This window comes from Pezoporus occidentalis, unplaced genomic scaffold, assembly GCF_034315485.1.
Source record: "Pezoporus occidentalis ecotype Australia unplaced genomic scaffold, CSIRO_AGI_Poc_V1 ctg19, whole genome shotgun sequence".
NCBI classification, from domain to species: Eukaryota; Metazoa; Chordata; class Aves; order Psittaciformes; family Psittacidae; genus Pezoporus; species Pezoporus occidentalis.
The window spans coordinates 11,761,085-11,780,604 of record NW_026913748.1 but is presented as its reverse complement, the minus strand read 5'-3'; the positions used below and the strand labels follow the sequence as shown (position 1 = coordinate 11,780,604).

General features: G+C 39.5%; 1 protein-coding gene across 2 annotated transcripts in view; it reads right to left on the bottom strand.

Annotated features, from left to right (window-relative positions):
• The window catches only part of BCAT1 (branched chain amino acid transaminase 1), a 64,472-nt gene that overhangs the window by 7,347 nt on the left and 37,605 nt on the right, over nucleotides 1-19,520 (bottom strand). For both annotated transcript variants that reach the window (XM_062616795.1, XM_062616798.1), the window contains exons 6-10: nucleotides 16,110-16,273; nucleotides 14,428-14,570; nucleotides 8,952-9,037; nucleotides 6,675-6,815; nucleotides 5,429-5,503 (exon numbers count right to left, since the gene is read on the bottom strand). In XM_062616795.1, coding sequence (XP_062472779.1) covers nucleotides 5,429-5,503; nucleotides 6,675-6,815; nucleotides 8,952-9,037; nucleotides 14,428-14,570; nucleotides 16,110-16,273 — 609 coding nt within the window. The remainder of the gene's footprint in view (nucleotides 1-5,428; nucleotides 5,504-6,674; nucleotides 6,816-8,951; nucleotides 9,038-14,427; nucleotides 14,571-16,109; nucleotides 16,274-19,520) is intronic.

Sequence of the window (19,520 nt, the reverse complement as noted above, 5' to 3'; positions counted from 1 at the left end):
ACCACCCATAGTAGTTTGCACTATTTCTTATGCCTTTACTTCTGTCTTAGATTTGAGCAAAACCTAAAGGTACCTTGAAGCTTTATCCATCTTCCAATAAAGACTAGGAAGGAGCGATACTGATACTCACTAGAGATGGTACAGAATAGTTCTGCTTCACTAAAGCTTTCCATCAATTTAATACAGTTACTCTGAGGTCAGTTCATTAATCCATTCATACGTATGTCCCCACCCAAGCTCTAATAAATAAACACATTCAGGTTTATTTCATTTTATTTTTAAGGTGGCTTTTTATTACAGCTTTCTGATTGAATGTGAAATAAAACCCGTCACAAATACCACAGAATACAATTAGAGGAAATTCTAACACAAATAAAACAAGTAGTCTTTCCATATGCAGACCAGCAGGATCACCAGGCAGAAGCAAAGGCAACCTAACACATGGAGCTGTATCCCTTCCAGGGATGATACAGTCTCAAGGCAGCACTTTCATTTGTTAAACTGGCTCCGTGTTCTAAAGCTCCTTGTCACCAGGCCTGTAGACAATGCTCCAGAGTGCCCCAAATATGCACATAGGGCTCAAATATATAAATAAAGTAGAAGTGGACAGGCTAGCAGTAAATGAAAGTTGGGAGCCCTTTCCCTCATAGCACCATGTTCAGGGAGTTTGAAAACACTGTTTAGATGCTTAGATGCTTTATGTAGGCTGAAAAGATCAGTTGATGGTTATTTCTCCAGAGAGGATAAAAGGAAGCTACTCCAATCCAGGTCCTGCATTGGCAGGAAAGGAGATAAAAGGACATTAAAGCAGGGAAAAGACAGTAGCTCCAAATCAGAATAAGCCATGAAAATACACTTCTAGATCCACAAGAAAAATTATGTTTAGTGTGCTTGTGTTTTACTCTTTACTCCAGCAGGTAAAGCCTCTAAATGACTTTCATATGTCACATCTGCTTTTTCTTTTTTATTACTAGTACTGCTGCTCCTGTCCTGTAGTTTGCAAGGTGTTTGACTAAACACTGGTATGCTGCTACATAGGACCTTGGACAAATTACTTGTTCTAAGGATTCCCAGCATTCCCAGATGCCAGTGTGGTTGCCTTGGGACTTCTAACCACAGAAAAGCAGATGTATCATTAGCATTAGTTTAACCACAAAGAACTGGATTACCCTCATGTGAGAGATCTGTTGAAGATGGAGGCAAAGGGAAAGAAAATAAAAATAAAAATCACTGCTTTTCAGAGAAAAGGTGGCATCCCCATTTCCCCAAATAAGAAAGCAGGCAAAGACAGGGAATTATTTGTAAGTTTTGCTGGTTTTAGGTAACATTGTCATCCCATGCTTTGATGTTGACTAGAAATTGCAAGGGCCAGTCTGAGCTGCCATTTGAACCTGCTTCCAGAATTAAAAGGAGAATGAAGATGTCATACCACAATCAAGTGTTTTCATTCCAGAAATAAAAGCTGGTTTAGCTTCCTTTTCTGATTTTGTCGAAGAATTTGTGACCTCAGGCTAATCAGTCCCGTCCCTCACTTCCCTCCCCACAGGTCCTGCTTTGTAAAAATTAAGACATACTTTCTCCTTCCCTGGTTGTTTTCTCCCAGCCTACCCAGACTGTAAAACTTTGAGAAAGATAAGGGTTTTGTCTAAATATCTGTTCACTGCTGTCTTGACTGCAATGTTAAAATGTGTTTCACACCATGTAGTATAAACAATATATCTTGCCTTCCATTCATCCCTTCCAAGTTGCATCCTGATCTACACTTTAAAGGGTATAGCAAAATCTTGTTTATTCTCAAAGCATGGTATCCAAGTGGTCTTTCAGTGAGTGTATTCCCAGAGAAATGAATCTCATCTCTAAATCTGCTAACTCAAGCAGTTACAGAAGACAGTGTACTATGACTAATTCATTAACTCATTCATAAGCACACCATTACTGTATACAATGTAAATTATTTAATCTAAAGTTATTATCAGCCTTTCGTACCCATGATTTCCACTCAGTGATAGGAAGGGAAATGTATATCCCAGTACTACTACTGTCTCTCTCAATTGGCATGAGAAATGGAATCAGTTCTGCCCATGATTTTCTAATTTGTCACTCTAGCTCTAGTTCCACTGAACAACTGTTCCCATCCAAAGAAATCCTGTTGAACACATAAGACTTGGAAAAGAACAATGAGCAGCATGAAAACAGGCTTGGAAACACAATAATGAAGATAAACTGAAAATGTTAACAAACCATGTATTGTACTTAAGCGAATCACTGCAGTGATACCGGATACGGAGCCCTGCACCGCTTGGTCACAGGTTCAACTGCAGGATAATGTGCGTAGTGAGAATTTTTACTTTTTTACAACTGTTCATTGTCCAATGTGAAATAGGTACACCGCCCTAGTTGAGGCAACAGCACAGCACAGAGACCAAAGCCGTGTTTGGCTGTAATTTCCATTGCATCTTATTCTTCAAAACTTGAAGATTCTCTAGAATAGGAGGCTAAGACTGTCCAAATGACAACACCCCAATGATACTGCAAAGAGATAAGAGATTTTATTCCACCAACCCCGCCCGGTAGAATATATAAAAGATCTTTGTGAAAAATCCTGAAAACTCCCCTGACATTTTAAGAATATTACATATTCTATTTTTTGTGTTGCAGCATTGTTTTCTGTTCGGCAACCTGGGGTCCATTTGGATATAAGCTTATCTTTCCCCAGATAGAAAAGTGCGGAAACATAATCAGCAACCACTACTTGACTTTGAAAGGGGAAGCAACCATTATCCTCCTTAAAATCATGTTTTTAACCAAGAAAAGTTCTAACTCTAAAGGCTCTTTTAAAGAAGGTAGAAAACCTAGAAGTACATATGTACATAATAGTCCAGCACTTTCCAGGAGCGATGGATTTACTCTTGGTATGTAACTACTGAACACACTGTATATACATAGTTGAAAGTCAAAAAGGTCCATATTGTTGTAAGGTGAAAAGTTGTAAAGTGAAAAGGTCCAAGACAGTGGTTAGAAGTAATTCACACTTTTGCAGCTTCCACCTGAGCCTTGGTTGGGGATGAAAAAGTAGGGTGATCAGGCAGGGCATGGAAAGAAGCCTCAGGAAGCAGGCTGGATAAATTTTTCTTAATAATACATTCACTATCTTTCGGCCAAGGGAGAAATACACATACTCCAGTGTTGTCTTCTGAAATAGAATTCTGGATTTCACAAGCCATTCTTCCAAAGAAGGCAATTGATTGTCTCATGACACAAACTGCTAAGGCATTACCTATTCCTACGTATAACACACAACAAGGTGCTAAAACTGGCCTCAACTCTTTCTGATGCCAGGCTGTTCTATGACTGCAATTAGAAGGGATCAGTGGAGACTCAAACTGATAGTGAATTGTTGAAGACCCTAACACATATTGCAAAAGCATTGTCCTGACAGCAGAAGGTAACACAAGAGTTACACAAGTGCTTTTAGCCACTGGAGATAGATATTTGACATACTAACAAGATGGCTTTAATGCAGAGTATAGATCTATGGAAACAGTGATCAGTGTGTATCACAATGAAAAGCGTGTAGTAAATTTGTACATATGACAACAACAAAAAAAGTGATGAACACCAGTTATTGTTTTAGATAGGTGCATCAGGCACTTGGGATGAGAAAGATGAACTAAAACTGTGCTATGTGGTGGGATTCTGGAGAAGACTACTGTGTATACTCATACAGTAAGATGATAAAAATGTTTCACGTAACTGAGCTGGGAACATGGCATACTAAGCCCCTCCTTCCCCTCAGCTAATAATAAAATCTAGAACCGAAGGTGCCTTTGCTTCTTCCTAGTTCTCAGTCCTACTGTTTGAAGAGAAGGACCTGCTACGGTTCGCACCAGCTGAAACAACAGAATTATTATGGGAGAGTGTCTCTTTTTGCCCCAGTGAAAGCTGTCTCAGCTACTAACAGAAAATACCAGACTATTAGGAACGCTTTCCTCCCCAAGCTGCACTCAGAAATGTCCAATACCATTCTAAAGAACAAGAGATAATGATCCTATGTCATCTTCCTAGTAAAGAACAGTCAGCTGGTCCTGCTGCATCATTTGAACTACAAGCCTCGGGGGGAGAAAGGGGGTGGTAGTGGTGGGAGAAGTAGCTATTCTGGAGACCAGCAGCTGTGACAGGTAAAAATATGTAGAGAATGAAGAGTACAGAGGAACAGTGAAATATCAGATGGCCCGACTTCTCCTTGTCTAAGACTGCTTCACCCTACTTTAATTAAGCAATGAGAAAAACTCAGTGAGTAGCAATGGATTTAAACTTGGACTACAATACAGCATAAAATATTGAAAAATAATGTTGCATAAGTGAATGTGCTTATCATGGTATTGTGGATGAGTCAACGTATGACAGAAGACTGCAATTCACGAGTAGTTTTTGTCTGGGGTCTCATCAGAAGTACCCTGTGTCAAATTATTTCTACACACTAGTAAAGGGCCTGTAAAATAGGAATTTAAAAAAAAAATAAATCAACTTCAGGATTTTTTCTTTAAAAGGTCTGATTATTTGGTGGGATTCAGAATTGCTGTGTAGTGCAGTACATCACACAATCTTTAAGAATATTCTTAGTTCAGGGCTTACTGGCAAGAACATGAAAATTTTAGCAGCAAATCTAAGACCATCTTGAGCCAGAAGCTAAGAATGTAGAACAGTAACCATCAGACTTGATTTGAAAAAATCATAATAATGACAAGCAGCTGCTATCAGATCTTAAAGAAAGGAGACTGTAACTTGCCAAGACTTACTCTTATCCCCAAATCCCCCACATCATAAACTATGCTAAATAAAGAAAAGAAAGCAGGCAACTAAACCAAGAAGGGCCACAAAGTGCTGTTCATTGACTTTACCTGGAAGGGTATTGACTCCTATGCCCGGACATGGAGGTCAAGCACATATTCCAAATAGACTTTGATATTTAGCAAATCACAGAGGAAGGAACTATTTTAAGAACAAGTGACCATGCAACTGGAAAGATGCTGAGAAACAGAAGTTGGCTGTGCCCAGTGAGTGCTTACTACTTTACCCATCTCTTTAGTAATCAGCCTATATTCATTTGTGATCGTGATTATTAAGATGCTTCATAATGCTATTTTTCCCTTAAAAAGAAACCTAGAACACAGTACTGGATTTCAGTGACAAGACTGATATCTTACAACTCTCATCCAGCTTCCAAGATGAATAGGAGAGTAATACATTACTCTCCATCTGTATCATATTTTCTCAAGGGAAAAAATGTAAAACCACACCAAATTAAAGAGCCTACATTATTACATAATGGTGCCTACAGCAGCACTATTAAAAAGGCTATTTTCCAATGTTTTCAAATGTCCACCTTTTATTATTTTATCTGGTTAAAGAAGAGGAAGCAGTTTACCTGGATATCACTCAGCTTATTCAGGAAACGGGTTGTTAACTGAGGTCCGTTCTCCATAGTTGGAATGTGCAAGTGCTGACACAGAATAAAGAACGGAGGGGAGGAAGAGAGAGAATAATATGTAAAAATAGCTTTATATATATGAATACCTTAGGGTCACCAAGAATTTAAATAAATGTCAATAATTTGAATAAATATTTATCAAGCTTTCCAGCCTTCCTTACAAGTAGGCAAGGGTTGTTGTAATGTTTTTTTATAGGAGGGCATGCTGACCCAGTGATAACACAGATTAGTTGAATTGTGCTGTTTTTAAATAAAGGCTAATCTAAGCTTTCCAGTAGATCTGTCCAAAACGGGGGGGTATGTTGTACAGGCAAGAGTAGCAATTGCATACACAGTATTTAATTTCAAAGTATATTGTGTAGAAACACAACAGGTACATTTATAGTACTTATGACTCAGCACCTTGATATCTCTCATATCTTAGCACCTGATAATATCAATACATTTATTCTGCCTTATTAATTCAAGAAGTATCATCTAACAGATATGTACTGTACTTCTCATGTTTAATGAACAAAGCACATCCATATATGCAGTTGCAATAATCCAGCCTTCTGAACTAACTTTGTGCTGGCTAAATAGCATCAAGTCAGCTTAACAGTCTGAATGCCTGTATAATTCCACCTGTGCAGGAGAAATCTCCCATAAAAGAAGCTGTGTACTCTCCTGAACCTCCAGCTCTTCCATTAGAGCTGGGTTCCCTGCAATGAGGGGTGAAGAAGAGATGAAGTTGAGAAGGAAAGAATGCAGTGGTTCAGAAATTTGGTTCCTTGTGAAAGTCACCTCTCCTCATCCTTCCCAGGTGCCTTAGCTTTGAAAATTAAATTTCAATAAAAGAAACAAGGGAGATTGTATTTTTCTGTATTTTAAAACAGGCTTGGAGATGGGAACTTCTCCCCACCCACAAAAAAAAAAAAAAAAAAAAAATTAACTCTTAAAAATACCCTAGAAGAGGGAAAGTTCTCTTCTGATAATATAGCAGTAACTCATTTGGGAAACAAAATACTGACACCGTTCATCTCTCCAGGAGCCTCTGGCAGCATTCCTTTTCTATCTGTTTTTTAATTAAGCTGCAGTTAATTATGATAAAATTCTGAAGAAGGAGAGGAGAGGCAGGAGCTGGGAGGGGAGAGAAGAGGAAAGGAAAAGGAAAAAAAAGGGGGAGTGAAACACATTTTCTTACCTTGCCTTTATATAAAATTTTAGAGATAGGACATACAACACAGGCTGTTCCAGCACCAAACATCTCCTTTACTCTGTCCTCTTCCAAGGCAGCTGTCAAGTCACTCATAGTGATGTATCGTTCAGACACTTTGAATTCTCCCTGCATGAGAAGAATCAACCATAAAAATTGTAAAACTTTACAAATGGCTTATACTTTTGTTTTCCATGTTGAAACATCTCTAATAGGACTATTAGCCTCATGGCATTCAGTCAAGTTTTGGCTATGATCCTGTGATCTTTTCAAACCTTCCAGTAGCACATAAGATAGATTCTAATCAAAACAATCACCTTTGAGGAAGCCAGTACTTTGCCAGATATAATGCTGATGAGTAAGTGGCACTCCCCTCTGATTTGGTACAGAATATCAATATTGCATTAAGTCATAACACAGCAGAATTTGTCATGGTTTATGTGACACAGGATCTGACTACTTATGGTCTCAAGCATGCTAGAGTTCATACAAAAATTACTCAATTATGTCAAAAGAGCTTTGATCCCACTCTCAGACAATTCCTAAGCAAAATACATTCTGTTAATTCCACCTCCAATGCCAACTACATGTGATAGATTTCTTTAATCCCTGGTAAAATTTCACACTGTAGCCTGCACACAGCTGTCACATAAAAAATTACTGTACTACAGGTATGAGTAAAGCAATTCACAGTGGACAGTCTTAACATAAGTTGTGTTTTACCTTCCACAAGTGTTAAAGAATGCATAGCAACTGATTGAGGGGTTGTGTTTAAAGAACGGAAATAAACATCAAACTTTGAAATTTTCATTTCATGGATTTATGTGGACTTTATTGTTGCATTAGACCAAATTAAAGCTTAGCCATTGTTTCATATCCAAGTTCTTTAACATGAAACAGATGCTTTTGATAAAAAAAAATGATTAGCTCTAGACAGGATAGTATTTGGAGAGAAGAGCAGGGACACCACATAAGCAGAGTTTCAGATAGGTTAGGGAATGGAGGTGAGGAAGAAGAGAATAACCTTTGTGAAGCAGAAGACACATAATTATTCAAGAGGACTAAGATGAGAGTCTGGTATCTCACAAATAAGCTCTATCAACTGAGAATATCTTATAAAGGAGATGAGACTGAGAAGCGTGCATGTGTATCTGTACTCAGGGTGTTCCAATATGAATAAAGATGTGTAACAGTTCAGTGCAGGTCAACAAGTGCTGGTCAACAATATGTGCTACGAAGTACATGCCTAGCTCTCTTCACTGCAAGTTAGATGTGATACATCAACTGTACTTCAGGAAGTCTTTCAGCTACAGGTGGTTGGAAGCTGAGTTAGTATCAGGGGAAAAGCGCCAAAACCAAGAGACAGGATACTGGGCTTGATAGGCCTTTGGCTCTATAGTATTCTTACTCAGGCCACAATAAAACCTCTGAATACAGTACAGGCAGAGTGGACAGTTTGCTGCATTTCAAGGTACGAGGTAGTCCCAAGTGTCCAAGTAAGTTCTTGAATGGCTACATGACAGAACTGGAATTTGGAAGCAGATGACTTCAAAACTGTGGCTGGATTTTAGGCTGCATGCTAGTTATTAGAAATAAGGGTGAAACCATGAGAACTAACTGGAGAAAGAGTGTGCTGATGACTGAAGTATGGCTGTAGTCATGCATGGTAATTGTTTCCTTGATTTAAGTTGCTTGACCAGAGGATTTGATGAGAATTTTCATGTTAAATACTACACGGGGATACTTTAACAAGCTTGGTATTGTTCTGTGTGACAGATGTGGGTATTCTAATGATGTTGCCGGAAATCTGAATTAGCATGGTCTTAGTTCCCATGCAGGTTGAGGGATTCAATACTTACAGGGGCTTACAAGAAAGATAGAGACAAATTTTATCAGGGCCTGTTGCAATAGGACAAGGGGTAACGGTTTTAAACTAAAAGAGAGTAGATTCAGACTAGATAATTTTTTTTTTTTACAATGAGACAACAGAACAGGTTGCCCAGAGAGGTGGAAGATGCCCCATCCCTCCCTGGAAAACCATTCATGGTCAAGTTGGATGGCACTTTGAGCAACCTGATCTAGTTGAAAACCCCACTGTAGCTGGGGTTGGTCCAGATGACCTCTAAGGTCCCTTCCAACCCAAAAATATTCTATGATTTGACCAGATCAGTTGAATATCAAAATACTGAGCACCAGGAATGCTTACTTGCATCAATGTTGTAACATGATAGTTGAAACTATCGCTGCCAGGGTCAAAACACTCACCCAATTGTGTGCCAGATCCAAAATACTTTGTCTTGTCACTCCTGGAAGGATGATGCCATCTAAAGGTGGGGTTGCCAGTTCATTTTCTGTCAAACACAAATGAAATGGAAATACTGGTTGAAAAACAAAGAAACAGAAAAATTTACTCATATTACACCATTAATTAATGAACTTATGAATAAGGGGTTCAGTATCCCTACTTTGTAGCGTTAATACGAAACATCTACCAGAAATTTTGAGGCCCATTTACTGAACAAGCAAAACAGTGGAAACCTTGCCAAAAGTATCATGAGAGGAAGCTTCCTTAATGATCTATTGTCTTGGTCTAGACTTCCTTTTGTCCAGTAATTTTCTCTTTACACAAAAAGAGCAGTCCTAATAAAATTCCAACTGCCAATAATTCAAATTGTTCAGCTATTGTGGTCTCTTACCTTGTTCTTGTTTGTTTTTGAAAAAAGGTTGTTAGATAAATATTCATCTTACTAGAGAAATGGTAGATAAATGGTAATCCATACATGGTAAGTACTTAAATTACAACAGAGATGTTTGTATGTAGTGTTTGTTCTTCCATCTGACCTTTGCAGCAAATCAAAGCTAAACTTTTTCATTTTAAGCCATTACATAGCACACATTCAGTGTTTCTATTATCAGAGAATACTGAGCATTTACTCTTTCAGATAGCCAGGTTCTTTTAAGACAGTCTCAATTCTTCACTGAGAAATCATGACATCCACAGTCTTTCAGAATTACTCTTCATATTTTTTTCCTAACCATTGTCTCTTCCCAATGAGAATCCATTACCTTTCTTCATCTTATAAAGATACTACCCTGTCCATTAAATCCACAAACCATTAAGGTTTTTGATTCTTTTATACCAGGCCACATAAAAGAAGATACATATTTTCATGTTTTTATTACATCACCCCTTATGACCTGCAAAAGGTCACTGAATCCAGGCCTGCTTGAATCAATCTCAAAGGCAAAACGGTGTTAAAAAATGTTCCTATAGGTCCTGCGAAAACTTGCAGCTGGGTACAAGACAGAATCATGGTATCCACCCTTGGGCTGAGATAGCAGGTTGAGCTCAGCTGCTTAATACTCTGTTAACAGCTAGATAGTCCTGCACACAAACACAGCCTGCCAGCCAGTGCATACACAGCTCCAGACTGACTACAGCATTACTCTGCAAGAGGGGGCTTTAGGAGTTGGGGTGGGGTAGCGGAAATGGAGGATAAATAAATTGAATTGTTCATTGAATCTGCTACTTACTGTCCATTCTCTCAGGAAATGTCTGTTATTAATGCAGCCACCCCTGGAATTATTCATTTGGACTTGAAGTTTTTCCTACCTATGCCTCGTGTTCCTTTTATGAGGATGCCAAAATGTACACAAAAAAGGCTGCCCTAGAACACTCTACATGTTTTGCTTTGTTTTGACTAACCAATAGTGTGATTCCCTAACCTATCCCAGACTCCTAACCACAGCAGTGGTCTCTTCTTTCTCATACAGTCAGGAACAATAAGCTTTCTTTCTTTGGAGTCTGTCTAGCATCACTCCTAACATGATGTGTGTCTGGTCCTAACTCTGACACAACTATCATAAAAAAGAGGATTTAAAAACTTTCCATGAGCCACAGGGCTCACATGAATCTGAACACTGAAGACCTGATACTCTGCACTTGTGACCCAGTCACATACAAATGCATCCCTTTCTTAAACAGAAAAATCCAAATAATTCGTACCTTAATATCAGATTTTGACTACACACCAGCTAATGTTCTCTACTGTGTGATATTGCCACAGATCTTGGCCAGAACCTGCTTGAGCACAATAACATATATTAATTGATTTGAGCTAGTTTGAAAAGGTGCCAGGCCAAACCAGCCACCAAACAGCACTTGAGTAGACAGGATGTTGGGCGTCTCAAAATGTTTCAAACAGCCTGATCTGTAGAATTTTGTCAACTATACATACTATGTCTACCAGCCTGAGGCCACCCAAAGAACATCTGCTCCCCTGGTATCCAGCAGAGATGATAATGCTATACAACACAGCATGCCAAAAACACTCATCCTCTTTGTGAATTGATGCCAAACCAGTCTCCGTATGACATCAGTTTGTCCATCTCAAAAAAAAACAAAACCAACCCAGACTGAGCTCACAGACTCCATTTGCCTTCTGAATTATTTTCATGTGCTAGAAGCCTTAAAATGTATAGTAGCAAAAAGTGGGGGAAAGGCATCTGAAGGTAAATGTCAGGGTTTCTCCTCAGTTGACTGCTGTTATTGTTACAGTAGTAGCACTGTAAGTCCAGTGTCCCATTAAACCAGGCATGGTATATGCATGCTGTGACAATAGTACTCCATCAGTGTTTACAGGGGTTTTTAAAATGAGGTCTTGCATATTACACAGCTTCAATTTTTACACACCTGTATTTATGAACATATAGCAGATAAGATTCCAAGTATGGGATGCCTTCAGTACTGTTCACACTAAAATAATGCTGAGAAATACACCAAAATACATTCTAACAGAAGGGAACTTCAGGGTCAAGGAGAATCCAGGAAACCTTGGCTTCAGTATTATTAACAGGTGACTTTCTCTTCCAGTTTGTTCTGTTTCTATTCCTTTCTCCTTATTCCCCTCAGGCTTTTCTTCTACTCTCCCCTCATGCAATCACCCTTTGTGTCTCTGTCAATTTACTTTATTTTTTTTCCTCTCCTTTTCTTTGCCTGTCATCTCATTCATTTGATGCTCTACCCTCCTTGCTATTGCTATGGCTTTCTATTAGACCAGAAGGTACAATCCTTATTTTGCTAGTAGTCTTCTTGTAAAAGATAATTGTGCAGCACAAATAATCCTCCACATACAGACCACTAATCAAGCTTGCCTGATATTTTACCTGCCTGTTCTACAAAAAAAAAAAATAAATTTTTTTCAATTTATGTGAGCTATTTTGTAGTGGGCAATATTAATCCCAATTTTAATAACAGCACAAAAATATTAAGCAATGCCTGAATGCTATTCACAATTCCTTAATATTAAAGCTAGAAGTAGAACCCAGGTGGTTCCAAATCATTCTGAAGAAAGTGAATTTTTGGAAAGTACACAGAGATTTCATAGTTAGCAACCTTCAAGTTGGACACATGTTTAAATTTTAAGGTTTTCCATAAAGTCAAGCCTATATTCTAAGCAAAAGAACAGGCATTATTAAAGGAAATCAGTTTCAATGTCAACAGCTAATGTGCTCTGAAGAGATAGGTGGAAGGGACTGCAGGGTGACCAAAATTTTCACTTTGTGAACATAAACCATAAACAGGGTTTGATGACCAAAATATCACACTCCTAAATTTATGCCAGAGCAGCAGTGGTGATACAAAAGCAGCAGAGACTATGTCATATTATTTTACCAGAAATTGAGAAGTTTCTTCCCCTACTCCCTCCTTGATGTTACAAACAAAACACTTTTCCAAGCTCCTCCTGATGCCCAAGATGACATGTCACGTTTAATCACAGTGCTGTAACTCAAAATACATAGCAAAGGCTTGCAAGAAAAGCCTACTCTCATTGGAAGCACAGATGTCCTTTAGTCTAGGCTTTGGTCTTTGATTTGTTATAAACCAAGGAGTTCAGTTCAGACGATTCTGCAGTGACCTCTGAATACACAAAGAAGGACATTTTCCTTTTGATGATGATCTGTAATTTCTGCCTCACTATTTTTATGTTAGAACCCTCTCTCAGCTGCAGAATTTGCATAACAAAACAAAACCACATTTTAAGTAAGTATCTTTTGTGAAGTGACAGAACATAATGGCAAACACAAATCACAATGTAATGCCATAGATAGGTGTGAGATGACACACTTTGGCAGCGTTTCTTAATCAAAGATATCATAAATTAAGCATTAATCAACACACCAGGGGACAGCAAAGTGCTCCAATGATGCTAATGACCACATCGTGTGGAATGGCAGGTTTGCCAGTATACAGTTAGCTTGGGTGGCATGAATTACAAGTTGTTTGCTATGGCCACCTCACAATAGTACTATTCAGTAGTGCTCTGGTCACGTAGTGATTGGCAGATCTTTGGAACAGTACTGTGCTGCAGCTGGATAATTCCAGCATATTCCTGGTTTAAGTACAATGAGAACACTGAATTCTAATTATGTCCCCTCTTCAGTGTCCTTTCCCTGAGCAGAATGAGCCAAAATCTATTTTTGTGTCTTTCCAGAGAAGTTACACAAGGCATGAATTTTCCTATCTAACTATGCTGACAAATCTACTGCTGCTGTAATAACACAAGATTTCCCATATTTACAGTTTCATTCACAAGACATCACAGACTCATTCAACACTGAATGAGTGTCATTCCTCTTACAAAAGTGGTAATGATTTTGCAGAAAAACAAGTAATGTAACTGGAAATGAAAGTCAGGTAGCTGGATTCCCATTACCCTACACTATCTAAAGCATACTGCTGTCCCCAAAGAATGTTGCCTCTGTACTGCAGCTGAGCACTGCCAGAAAAATGTCAGTGCTCAAAGGTACCCATGGCACTATGATGAAGTCGGAGTCCAAACCCTACATATGCTGCCATGCAAAATTCAGTAAACACTTAATTTGCACAGAAGACCAGCATTCATGGAAGTCAGATGTCCTTTTATGCACTTGCCTATACAGTGGTTCAATCCTTTAAGGACCAAGAGTTATGTAATCCTCTGAATCAGTTCTCAGGCGCAGCTAATGCTTCTCAAGCTCTGAGTACTTGCATGCCTAATGTCTATTTTTGAGATGACTAGTTGCCTTTTATTAACTAGATAGCTTTCTAATCAGCATATACATTGCTCAGAAATGACTGTGGGTACAAATTGGTAAAAATGGCTTCAAGAATGATGGTATATCTTGAAAACATCTTTTCAGCATGTGGGATGTGGAATGCTGACTGACATGTTTCTCCCTCTCTGCCTCCACTGGACAGAACTTCAACATTCTTCAAAGAAAGAGATGAGTTCTTCATCAGTTGGATGGCAAAATACTTTTGGCTATCCTTTAGGAATATTTGACTTGTCAGAAAGTGATAATGGGAACCACTCATGCCCAGAGTCACAGAGTTTAGAGTTATACAGCCATAAAGTATCTTTAGTATGTCCCCATATTTTTCTGACCCAACACCTCCTTCAAGATAAAGCATGCTGCTAGAGTTGACACCAAGCCTCCAGTGTGACCTGGCTACACTCTACCCTTATGAGCATGTGGACTGGCCCAACAGTTTAGGATGTTAGTACGTAGTACTCACAGCTGCTCCAGAATCTCCTCTTTCACAATAGTATAACTTAGTTATCTACTAGTTTTCAGAAAAGGATAGACATTTCCTTAATAAATCATCTTTATTTATGATCTGCACTTTTATATAGCTTATTTTGTGTACTAAATTCCCAACTGTTCTACTTAGAATTTTCATGGTTTGTGTTACTATTACCTCCATCTTCATTTATCCAGTAGAGAAACAGATTCATTGTTCCAACTTCAGTTATTTGATGATCTTCTCCATAGAGCCACAAAACCTGCTGGCAGCCAAATTCCAGGGCTTCTTGCTGGGCATAAATAGAAGAACCGTAATTCCTTCCAGAAACAAAAAGAAAGAGCAAACAGTTATAAGTATCTGGTTGGGTATTTTCTCATTTCTGTGCAAGGTTTTATGCACATTTACCTTACGAGCTAGTGCTGTGCACAGTCACTGCTTGTCCCTGGAATATTTTAATTGGAAGTATTCTACTAACATTTTCCTAGACTATTTGTATCTACAACCCCAAAACTTCCCATACAGTTCATGTGGGGTTTTGGTTTATTTTTTGTTTTTTTTTTTGTTTGGTTTTTCGTTCGTTTGTTTTGGGTTTTTTTTTGTTTGTGTTTCCTTTTTTTAAAAAAAAAAAAAAAAAAAAAAAAAAAAACACAAAAAAACCAAACCATCTTCCTTATCTCACATATGTCAAATGAACCTCTTGAAATACAAAAATCACCAGAGGCAAGTTATTTCTTTTCTAGCAAAAGACATTCACAGAACTAGTAGCTTCATGAGCTGCAGACAGGCCTCAAATTCCATATCCTCAAGAAGCAATTGTTTTCTCAAAATGCTGCCTACAGTGAACCTGACTACTGAGCTACTCCATAGCTGCTTTGAGGGAGGGAAAAAACTCTTTACAGTTTCTGATGTTACCATCAAGACCCAAAGTTAGCAGCCCAAAGTGCTGACCACACTGGAGTTACATTTTCACCTTTGGGCACAAATCAAGTCAGTAGTGATTCCAGACTTTTTTTTTTTTTTTCACAGCTGAAATATGAAGGATGCACAGGAACCAATTAATGTATTTGTAAAACCAAACAAAACCTATAGTTCTCAGAACATCAGACTGAATGAAGGAAAGCTGTTGAGTAGCATTTGACAGCTACTAACTTCCTGCCTAGAAAAGAAACTCCCAGGTAGAGGCAGTAAGCTTTGTTTAAACCAAAGACCAAGGACATATAATAATTTATTTAGCCACTTCCAAGTTTCTTGCTCCAGTCCAGTCCAGTCCTAAGCAGCTTCAACTCTACAAGTCAAGTACTTGGACATTAACAACGATGTGTCTACCTAACTTGTGCTTTGGCCTAGTTCAGCAGAAAACTGCCAGATGATGGGCAAGTCAAGGTAGATAATTGTCTCATGTTTTTCTTTAAACACCCGTACTCCCCTAGTTAACTGCAGATGGCTTGTTGGGACAGCCTGCCAAAGGAGGAGGTCAGCAGTCAATGCCACTCACTGCCCAGTTGGCAGAAGGCTGCTACACTGAATGCTGCATCACAGGAGTCATATCTTTACTGTCAACTTCTGCAGGGGGAACAGCCGAAGTATTATATGGACACCTTCCAAGTCTAATGTCTCAGCCTGAGATGCTGCAAAATTGCCTCTGCAAGTAATCCACTTGACTGTAATATGCAAATAAAAATATGCAACTGAATTGTATACATAATATTTGTGAAGTACAATTTTGAAATCTGTGTTAAAGTAAATTGTTTGTTTCACTGCTACATTTAATACCTCTATTTCTGCTGGATTAGATACTTCACTAAAAACCAAATCTCTGTAAGCTATGTAGAAGATGTAGAATTATGTTTTCTTACGCTCCTAGTTTGCAGTCCCCCGTTCCTCCTTTCCAGGCTCTTACATACTTTGGATCTGCCCATAAGGATATGGGATTAAAGCTTCCACTTGCAAAGTAAGGGCCCACAGGGCTCAGTATGACATACAGTAGGGCTTTAGTTGGCTTCTTCACTCCAAGGGAAGGCTGAAAAAAGGGAATGTAAAAAAATTAAAACTAACTAACATCAGATACTACACAATTAGCTTTTGAACACTGCTTTCAGATGAACTGCTGCAAGAGAGTGCTTTTACCAGGACAATGCAAAGACAATGCAATGAAGAGAAAATATTTATACAACTTCCCCCCTAACCAGAGCAATGTACTACCCTAATTTTATATACTGTCACCATTCATTTACAGCTGCTTCATTTATCTATATATTATTCTAATCTTCACAAGTATTTGTGAAGCCCACCATATCGTGGGCTGCATCAAAAGAAGCGTGACCAGCAGGTTGAAGGAGATGATCCTGCCCCTCTACTCTGCTCTCGAAAGGCCTCACTTGACGTACTGTGTACAGTTCTGGTGTCCTCAACATAAGGACATGGAACTGTCAGAATAAGTTCAGAGGAGGGCCACAAGGATGATCAGGGGACTGGAGCACCTCCTGTATGAAGACAGGCTGAGAAAGTTGGGGCTGTTCAGCCTGGAGAAGAGAAGGCTGTGTGGAGATCTCATAGCAGCTTTCCAGTATCTGAAGGGGGCTATAAGGATGATGTGGAGGGACTCTTTACTAGGGACTGTAGTGGTAAGACAAGGGGTAATGGGTTAAAACTTAAACAGGGGAAGTTTAGATTGGATGTAAGGAAGAAGTTCTTTCCTGTAAGGGTGGTGAGGCACTGGAATGGATTGCCCAGGGAAGCTGTGAATGCTCGAATGCTTGAATGTGAATTGTGAATGCTTGAACACCTGGCGGTGGTCAAGACCAGGCTGGACAGAGCCTTGGGTGACATGGTTTAGTGTGAGGTGTCCCTGCCCATGGCAGGGGGATTGGAACTAGATGACCTTATGGTCCTTCCTTTCCAAGCATAACTATTCTATGATTTTCAAGCTTTCAAGAATTCAGAAATTAGCTTAACGGGATTCTATATAATTATATTAATTAATCACAACACAAGCTTGCAAAGCCTTCTAGGGGGAGGAGTGTCAAGGACCACTGCTGGAGGAACTGCTGCCAGCTGCATTAGTGATGACAATTAGCCAAGGTCACTTAGAACTGGTTTGGTAGAGCTGGGTGCTGGCTCTGTGAATGACTGTGTGACAAGCTAAAATGCCCACTGGAAATGGTTCACACAACAGCACGGGAAATAACCTGGAATGTATTACCCCCCCTCCCCTTCCTCTCAGACAGATGGCTTCTCACACTTTAAATTATCACCATCAATACTTGAAGGTGGAGATAAAAAGTCTGGCAGTGGTCAGAATCTGAATCCTGTCATAGGAGACTTTGCTTAACTACATGATTCTTTCAAAGCTCAGGACTGACTACAGAATTACAGAAAGCCTGAGGTTGGAAGGCAGCTCTGGAGATCTTCAGATCTTTGTCAAATCCCCCTCCTCAAAAGCAGGGCTATGTACAGCTGGTTGTCCATGATTCTTGGGATCTTCTATGCAACTGAATGGGTCACTATTTTTTCTCCACTCAGAGAAACCAGTCTTGTAAAAAGAACAAGCTTGTACTTGGTTTCTAAGATTAGGTCTCCATTGAAAAAAAAAGTTATTGAACTTAAATCTTTAGGACCAAAGATTTAAGTAAAATACTGTGCACAAAGTATGTTAAGATAATGTGGGAGGTGGGAGGGAAACATAATAGTAGAATAATGGAACAACTGAAAAACTCAAATAAGCTTTCTTCAAGTACTTAGAGTGTTATTTTGATTTCTGTATACCTTACTCCTTCAGCAAAACTTCTAACAAGATTAACTGAGATCTTAATATTTTTCCTGATTTTTACTTGATCATTCAAGAGATTGTGCTGACTGGCTTTCCTAATTGTGCTAATTCATAGAATCACAGAATAAATTCATCGAAGACTGGCAGTACATGGAACCTAGAAACAACATATGGCATAGCAGAAAAGCCGGATATGTTGATTAACCTGAATAAAAGTTCAACAGCAAGACAATTAAAGAAGGAAAAAAACAATATTAATTTTTAAAATTAATACTTTACAGTCACTGGGTGGAGATCCTTCTATTTGAAAATCTGCAAGTAGCTCACAAGCATTAAAATTAATGGGGTCCTAGAACGTATGTGGAATGTATAATCATAGAATAGATAGGGTTGGAAAGGACCTTAAGATCATCTAGTTCCAACCCCCATGGCATGGGCAGGGACACCTCACACTAAACCATGTCACCCAAGGCTCTGTCCAACCTGGCCTTGAACACCGCCAGGGATGGAGCATTCACAACTTCCCTAGGCAACCTATCCCAGTGCCTCACCACCCTCACAGGAAAGAACTTCTTCCTTATATCCAATCTAAATTTCCCCTGTTTAAGTTTTAACCTGTTACCCCATGTCCTATCACTACAGTCCCTAATGAAGAGTCCCTCCACAGCATCCTTATAGCCCCCCCTTCAGATACTGGAAGGCTGCTATGAGGTCTCCACGCAGCCTTCTCTTCTCCAGGCTCAACAGCCCCAACTTTCTCAGCCTACCTTCATACAGGAGGTGCTCCAGTCCCCTGATCATTCTCGTGGCCCTTCTCTGGACTTGTTCCAACAGTTCCATGTCCTTTTTATGTTGAGGACATCAGAACTGCACACAATACTCCAAGTGAAGTCTCACAAGAGCAGAGTAGAGGGGCAGGATCACCTCCTTCGACCTGCTGGTCACACTCCTTTTGATGCAGCCCGGGATACGGTTGGCTTTCTGGGCTGCTAGTGCACACTGCCAGCTCATGTTAAGTTTTGCTTTGACCAACAGCCCCAAGTCCTTCTCCTCCGGGCTGCTCTGAATCTCTTCTCTGCCCAACCTGTAGTTGTGCCTGGGATTGCTCCGACCCAGGTGTAGGACCTTGCACTTGGCATGGTTAAACTTCATGAGGCTGGCATCAGCCCACCTCACAAGTGTGTTGAGGTCCCTCTGGATGGCATTCATTCCCTCCAGCGTATCAACCGAACCACACAGCTTGGTGTCATCGGCAAACTTGCTGAGGGCGCACTCAATCCCACTGTCCATGTCACCAACAAAGATGTTGAACAAGACCGGTCCCAACACCGATCCCTGTGGGACACCACTTGTTACTGGTCTCCAGCTGGACATTGAGCCATTGACCCCAACTCTTTGCATGAGGCCATCCAGCCAATTTTTTATACACTGAGTGAGTGGTCCACCTATCAAATTGATATCTCTCCAATATAGAGACAAGGATGTCATGTGGGACAGT